The sequence below is a fragment of the Crocodylus porosus genome, unplaced genomic scaffold (genome assembly GCF_001723895.1).
Source record: "Crocodylus porosus isolate Cpor-Errol unplaced genomic scaffold, CroPor_comp1, whole genome shotgun sequence".
NCBI lineage: Eukaryota > Metazoa > Chordata > Crocodylia > Crocodylidae > Crocodylus > Crocodylus porosus.
Genome location: NW_017728906.1, coordinates 84,297,191 through 84,305,418, shown reverse-complemented (window position 1 = coordinate 84,305,418; position 8,228 = coordinate 84,297,191). Strand labels below are relative to the sequence as shown.

Below are 8,228 nucleotides of genomic sequence, written 5' to 3'. Positions count from 1 at the left end.
GACCGCAGGCGTGTGCGGGGCCTAGGGCATATCAGCCTGTGCAGGGCTGGGGGAGCAGCCAAAGTGTGAAGCCAGTGGTGCGTGGCAGCTGCATGAAGTGGTGGCACCCTTGGCATGTGCTAATGTCGCTGTTTTTGGGGCCTGGGGCACTCACCCTGATTTACTTCCCCCCCCCCCCAAGATTGCTCTGTGTGTAATATATGGATACACTATATTGTGGAAAGGACAATTCTGGATGGAAGGAAGCATGGTAGTACATTTAGACTAATCACTTCCATAAGTCATGTTGTCACGTGTGTGTTGCCCCAGTAGAGTGATAGCTATTGGAAATAAAGAAGTCACCTCCTAGTGTCAAAATATTAATAAAGCAGCAGGAAAGGTATTTTGCTGTGGTTGTAGTTTTTTCTTGGACAATTCTCACCAAGAGCTTGGTGACCACAGAATGTAGTTTTTTGGCCTTGTGAACTAGAAAGTGCTGAAGGAAAGCTCTACCCTTGCTTCTGGGTAAAGGTGTTTTGTGCCCTTGCATTTGTAGAGACTTTCCTTGGTGGAGGAAAATTAGAGTGAATTTGGTAAGGGAAGGGTCAATATCTCTGGTGTAACAGTGAAGCTGCAAGGGAGGTTTGAAGTGTTAAGCATGCATAAGGTAGCACAACTAGATATAAATATTTAGATAGAAACATGCTGTCTGGGATGCTTTGTTCTGAGTTTGGGCTGCTTATTCCTGAGACTGAGAGTTAAGACTTTTTCTTAAACATAAGAACATGTACATTCTCTTTTTTCCAAGCTGTCATAAAAGTTTGGAAAAGGGCTACTAGATTGGTTCTTCAGTCATTACTCAGGGAAAGCTCCCTTTTAACTTCAGTAAGGAGGAACTGTGTGTAATAAGCTGTTTGTGCAACAACCTTTTTTTTTTTTTTGAGATAACATTGCCAAGATCTCTGAATGAGATTCTATTCTGATATTCACATTTGGTTCCCATTGAAGTTAATATATGCCATTAAATTCCCATGCCATTCTTAATTTAAATCAGCATCTGTCACTGAAGTGAATAGACTTTATATGCATGCATCTTCCTCTGAGAGGAGGCTTTGGCTCTGTCTCTTGAAGAGCCCTGATTGAGGAAACAATTTGAAGTGTTTTATTGTAGTATATCACCACAATGTTAAAGAATGTCCTTATTTGCAAAAATGCTTAAGTAGGTGTTCAGAGTTTAAGCATGTACTTTCTGGCCTGAGTAGAAATGCTTTCCTGAATCAGGGCCAGAGAGTCCTGTTTCTCTTCCATTTCCTTTCAGTGATGATTTTTTATAAGAACATTGATTAGAGAAAATAAATACCTTTTTTTAGGTAAAGATAATGTAGATTAGTGGCAACTAGTTTTACTGAACAAAGACAGCATGGAGTATGCATCTTGGATGATGTCTTAATACTTGCAAATCAAGCTTTTTTTGTATTTTCAGTGAAGTGATAATGCTTGAACTAATTTTAACAACAGCTGGTGATGTATATAATGTGTTAGACGGTACATACTGTTACTTGAATTCTAGTTGGAGTAAGGGCTTCAATTGTAATGCATTTAAATTAATATGTAAAAATATGTGTAACATTTAAAGTAAATGTATTTAGATGGCATTTTGGGAGTAGTTTCACAGATGTTAACCTTAGGAAACTGGTCTTCATTATGTTAGTGAAATACATGGCCTTAAAACATTCCCAAGGATGGACACCACCGAGTGGTAAAATGCTGGTATTACTCATTCACAGTGTGCAAAAAAATGGTAAAATGAATATGAAGTTTTAAATCAACAGAAAGCAATTTACAGTTATTTAGGAGTTGTTATACTGGAACATATCACTGAATACCTCCAGAAGCACATTATGAGAGGTGTTTTCAGGATATTTCCTTATCCTTAGGTCTTGAAAGCTGAATTTTGAGCTGCTCTGCTATTTGACAACTTTAGTAATCTTCTAATGTCATTTTGACCAAAACAGTGCCTTCAGTCATACTGATACCTTTAATAAAGCGTTTCATTGAATTAAGTTAATTTGGATTTATGCCACTGTTGCAGGGGAATAATGACAGTATGCATATACATGTCATATGTCAGATGCATATTAATTTTTGCAGCATGTTTTTCAACAGAATAGAAACCAACATTCAGGTAATATCAGGAACCTCGGAGAGGTCGGAATTCCTCCATAACTCTGAATTAAATTCTTATTGGTTACTCCTAACATATATCATACAGATTTATTATTTTCATTGATGAAAACACTGTTTTAAAAAACAAAATGCAGTTAACAAATGAAACGAGAGATCAAACAGACTACACTCCTAGAAAAATAATAATTATTAATAATATTTAATTAATGAGAATATTTGTCCATTGTTGCCCTAGTGTAACTTCTTCTAAATTTATCAGTAATGTGCATTTCTTGTTCTTCATTACTCATGAGATCTCTCATGTTCAAGCTTGTTTTAAATGTGCCCATTATCAGGAGTCATAATATCTTTAAAATACAGGTTTCCTTCACTTTATGCTGTACATGTGTTCCTGGAAAATGATGCATAACTCTAATTCGCATAAAGGGAACCCACTTTACAATGTAACAAACAGGGATACATTCCCAGACCTCGACTGTAATGAAGAACAAGAAATGCACATTACTGATAAATTTAGAAGAAGTTATATTAGGGCAACAATGGACAAGTATGCTCATTAAATTAAATATTATTAATAATTATTTATTTTTCTAGGAGTGTAGTCTGTTTGATCTCTTGTTCATTTGTTAATTGCATTTTGTTTTTTAAAATGGTGTTTTCATCAATGAAAATAATAAATCTGTAAATTAGAGAGCCCCTCTAATTAAAACGTCCCCTCTACCCTCAAAGCACATGTAAAAACGCCCTTAGAAAACAAAACAAAACAAAACAAAAAACAACCAGTCAACCAATGTTTTTCACTGACGTAGCACATTCAGATACGGCAGTAAATGAAACTATACTTCATAGGGTCTCTACAGTTTACCCGGGATCATCTGCCAGTGTAACTTGTAATATTGATTCATGTTACTTATTTAGCCAACACTGGCTAATGTGCAGCATTTTTCCTTTATAGATACCTGTTTCATAGTGGCAATCCAGAGCATCCTGGCGATATATTGCTAAATACAACAGTGGAGGTTTTGCCTTTTAAGGTAAGAATGCATTAATTTCTCTCTTTTTCATCTTAAGCTAAAAACAAACACCTCAGTTTTAATTACATTATAAAATTTTGTAAACATGATTGCTACTTTTTTTTAAGCAAGTTACTGTGACTCAGTCATACTTGAATCATCCTGTGACTCCCTTTTCTCGAATGGACTTTATTCACAAAGAAGAGAGACTTTACCAAGCTCCCAATTAGCAAGTGTGAATGTGGAAAATAAATACGTGACTCTTCTCATCTTGTTCCACTGCTGCAACTTTTTTCTTTGAGATTCAGATTTTAGAGGAAATGGCTTCACTCAGTTCCTGATTTTCATCTGGTGAGTGTTCCAGCACAAGGATAGATGCCAGTACAAATAAGACTTGATATTGAGGTCTGCATAGTCTAAAAGATTTTCTTGTCTACCTTCAACCTAAATTTTACCACATGATGACAAGGCTGTGAATGATCAAGTTTCAGCCTGAAGTGAGACTCTGCAGCTACTCTCTTGTCTACAGAAACTAGCTAGGTTTTTTTGTCACAAGATATTCCATTGCAACAGCAAAGACAGGAATTCAAAACTTCAAATAAGGAGTTACTTCACTTGGGATTAAAATAATAACTTGAAATATGAATGTCTGCCTCATCGCAACTGATACGTATCTGATGCCAGTAATTTTGGCTTGAAAAACTACGCTTTGTGACTGAATCACCATATGCTGAACTTCCAAAGTGATGGTAGATGAGGGATCTTGCCAGTATTCATTTATACTTAGTTAATTCCTATCTGTTTTCCTACATATATCCCACATCAAGCCCCATAAGGCACTATTCCAGAAAAGGGAATAATCTGTTTATCTCTTTTTTCTCCTCTTTTTTCTTTTTTCTTCTAATGCGACTGGCCAAACTTGTCAGTTTCATACATAATTACAATGGAAATTTTAAAAAAAAGTGAATGGTCAAAAATCAAAAGTTATCTGAGGAGATAAATTATTCCACCCTAGAAATACCTCTCCAGCCAGATTCAAAATAGGTACAAATAAGTGTGAAAGAAGTGGCACCTGCATTTACCTCAACTTTGATTTAAGATCAGTAGTTTAACCTCTTTTTCAAGATGTGAAGTATTTCAAGTGGAACAGGTAATGAGTATTGACAGTCAGACTGTATCTGATTTGTCTTTTTCTCCAGATGTTTCACAGGTTATTGTTGATTATTCATAAACCAATATATTTTCCTCTTACACCCAGGAATACCATTCCTACAATGGAATTTCCCTCTTCTCTGATCTGCTTGTAAGGAGCCAATGTTGTTGCTGTTTGGTTGCAGCTGGTTCCCCCTACAGGAAAATGTTATTTCATTCTAGCAGATATTTAATTTAAAAGCATGATGGGATCTGAGGTATTTTGTCTCAGATTGTAAAATTGTGTGTCCTTCCATGCCTGATAGTCAGGATCTGTCAGCAGGGTGTGTTATTTTGGGGATCTGAAATACAATTCTTCTGATCCCATTGCATACCCAGACCTTTAAACCCCATGCCATACAGACCAGTGCTAGTCTGCATGGCACAGCTGTAAAGGTTCCCATGCACTAGCAAGCTGCATTGCGGAGCCTGACACTAACCGCCTGGTGCATCTTTAAGATGTCAAATGTTCAAGGTAGTGTAATGCAAACCTGCCACAAAGTTGTTCCACATTTAAATGTGGATGGTTTGACATTTTTATTATGTGATAAAGCAGTTAAACATTTTCCAGATTATAGTTTATCATGTAATTGACAGGTTTGCCATCTTTATTGTTGATAAAGTAGTTGAATATGTGTCAGATTGTAATTTATTATGTAATTGACATGTCAATCACAGGATAAACATAACATCTGCCAGGGACTTCTGTCTTGTGGTGATAAAATCAGGAAGTTTCCATATTTCCTGCTTCTGAAAATACAGAGCATAGGAAAAAAAAGACTATTTAAAATTGCCAGTTTGGTACTGAATATCATACTCCATCATTGTTTCATGATAAGGCTTGGAGGTTTTGTTTCACTGGGCTTTGGATTAGTCTTGAATAACCTGTAGCAGCTATCCCTCCTCCATGCCCACACCTCTCCTCCCAAACTCTAGTTAGGGAGGGAAGATCCAAGGAGCAGTCTTCAACAAATGAATATGTCTTATGACAATCTGCCCTCTGGCTTTGCCCAGCTGTGAGACTTCTGCCTCTATACTCATGAGCAGTCTTTGCTCTTTCATCTGGTTCCAAGCTTGCCACCCATGGGAGCAGCTCTCAAGTTAATAAAATGTCCAGCTTCCCCAGGTGTCAGTGTAGGGATGTGGACCTCAGGAAGATAAAAGCTTCAGCTCTGCATTAGGCACATCTCCAACCCAGTGACATCAGCAACGAACAGGAGTGAGATAGCAGCAGGTTCAATTCTGATTAGGACTCCTGTATACCACAGCCAGGATTAGGGCTGAGACCAAATTCAGTGGCTGATGTAGGGCAGAGCCAACCAGCTGAATTTAACAAACATCCTTCAAGCTTCAGAATACCTGCAGGGATATATAGGTTATTGGGTTTAGCGCAGTATACTCCAAAAATACTTCCTTAGTCTGTTTAGGAATAGAAAGAACAAACATTGTTAGGTTTCCTTTCCCCCATAAGTCAAACATTTTTTATTATTATTATTGTTGTTGTTATTGTTGTTATTAATCCCCAGAAAATCTCTAGAATGTAGCACTTTTAGACTGGGCTCATCTGTTTCTGGATGTAATTACCAGATTATTGTTCAGACTCCTTTCTTCAGTTTAATTTGTCTGTGTCTATTAAAGTGAGATCATTGGCGTTCATCACTGCTGCATATACAGTATCCATAGTGGGGCCATGAAGAATGGCAGTACTTGCATTTTCCACATAAAATGGTTTTTCAGCTTAGCCAAAATGTACGCCAAAAGCTAAGTAGGAATTTCACAGAATCCAGGTGAGTGCTTTGCAAAAGCCTAAGCATCCAACATATAAACTCCAGCATAAATTAGATAAAATTAGATGACCATCAAGTATTAAGATCTACCTGGCAGAAATGAAAATGTATATAAAAAGTCACCCAGTCTGATTTCTTTTCATCAGCCAGCAACAGGAGTAATAAAGCATCCAAAACTGTATTTAATAAATGGCTCAGATCTTGCATTGAAGAAGCTTACAAAGTAGAGGCTCAATACCAACAGAAAAGTTAGTGTTTTACACCTAAATACTTTTTACTCTCTGAGCTGAGAAATTGCTTATCCTATCAAGAGATGTGCTAGGAATTAACCTAATTAGGCAGTTAAGCATTCATGATTCACTAGGGCTGCTTATACATGTGCTCAGAGTTGGGAGGAAGCTGTTTTAATTAGATTGGTTTCCAAAGAGCCACTCTAATTAAAATGGCTCACCGTCATATGCATTAAGCCTCCTCACCTCTTTTCAAAATGGCCATGGGACACTTTAAAACTCATTCAACAAGCTTTAGTTAAAGCACCCCTGTGGCCATTTTGAAATGCAGTGGGGGTTAAAACACGTGATGCTGAGGCGATGCTAGACCATTCTAATTAGAACATGAACCAGCACATCTATAGTCAGCCCAGAAGTGTAGCATAGGCCTTGGCCATATGTTCCTTGCCATATCCAGTACCCTTCCTCCAGTACTCTAATAATGCCTTAAAGTAGAAACGCTTCAGTTTGTAGAGCGTCTCATTTGTGACTTGCAAAAGGTTGGGGCTTGCCATTCATAAATAGTAAGTCTGGATAGGAGAGATACCAAGTGATTGTTGTCTCACTGTTCTGACTCGTCTCTTAGCTAAAAATGAGGAAATGTTGTAGGGTGACAGATGTTCTACTTAGCTCTGCATACAGGTTTACTCTGTGAAACTTGATTGTTGTTCCAACATTAAAAAATGAGCTGTTTCAGCCTTGGAAATAGTTGTAGGCAGATATGCAATCCCACTGGAGTAATGATGAATAATGGTCTGCCCCGACTGTCTTAAAAAATAAGAAAACCTATAGTAGGCCTGTGATCTCTGATAGTCTTATGGACTCAAGCACAAATCAGCAGGTACACGATTTTTTAAAATATATATACTACAGGTAGATTATCTAGCATTTGGTCATTCTAGGGGAAAAGTCTTGGAAGCCACTTTCTCACTCACATTTCAGCAAGTGGCTGGCAGTCTTTCTCTCCATGGTTGAGCTATGGTACTGAACTCAGGATTTACTATAGTGCATCTTTTATGCTATGGGCACCAGCATCTGCAGTATCTTTATTTCAGCCTTTGAGTAACTTATGTGAGGGTCTTTTGCCAAGTATGTCTTGTTTCCCATTTTGAAGCCAAATATAGTTTAGCTCCAGAGCAGTTGTACCTTTTTTTCTTCATTTTTCTGTCTTTTTTAAAATCTATTAATAGCTTCTCTTTGCTCATGGAAATAGACAAATCCAAAGTTTTTAAGGAAAGTTGTATTTTGAATATTGAACAAAGACGTCCATATTTTGTTCTAGCTTGCAAAATACTAAGTACATGGAAAATAAATGAGCTCATTTTATATTTTTGTCTTTTATTTTAGAATGAAGACTTTGTAGTAACCAAAGAAACCAAAGACAAACGCTTAGAGGACGGCTATTTTAGGATAGGTAAAACTCAATGCTATACAACAGCAGTGTTTATTCTTCTAAATACATATAAACAGAGTTGTTTTATTACTGCAATATTTTAGGAAGATGTTATTAAAAAAAAAAAAAAAAAAAAGCCTTTGTATGATCCTGATAATTTGCCTTGGATACATGATCATGTAGGCTCTATTTTTTACTGTTTGTTTAGTACATCAGTATTGGTTTGTTTTTGGTTATAGTGAAATCAACACTGATAAGTGTAAAAATCTTATTTCATTTCTGTATAACTGCCGCGCGGCATTCTCACATTTATGTGACCTTGTAGTCTTGGCTGTTAATCAAAATGAAAGCTTTGTAGTTTTCCACGCTTGTATCAAGCTACACATGCGCATTTTATAAGTTTCTTTTC

General features: G+C 36.8%; 1 protein-coding gene across 2 annotated transcripts in view; it reads left to right on the top strand.

Moving 5' to 3' along the window:
* Positions 1–8,228, top strand: part of MGAT4A (mannosyl (alpha-1,3-)-glycoprotein beta-1,4-N-acetylglucosaminyltransferase, isozyme A) — a 158,296-nt gene that overhangs the window by 137,016 nt on the left and 13,052 nt on the right. For both annotated transcript variants that reach the window (XM_019529468.1, XM_019529467.1), the window contains exons 13-14: positions 3,122–3,200; positions 7,774–7,840. In XM_019529468.1, coding sequence (XP_019385013.1) covers positions 3,122–3,200; positions 7,774–7,840 — 146 coding nt within the window. The remainder of the gene's footprint in view (positions 1–3,121; positions 3,201–7,773; positions 7,841–8,228) is intronic.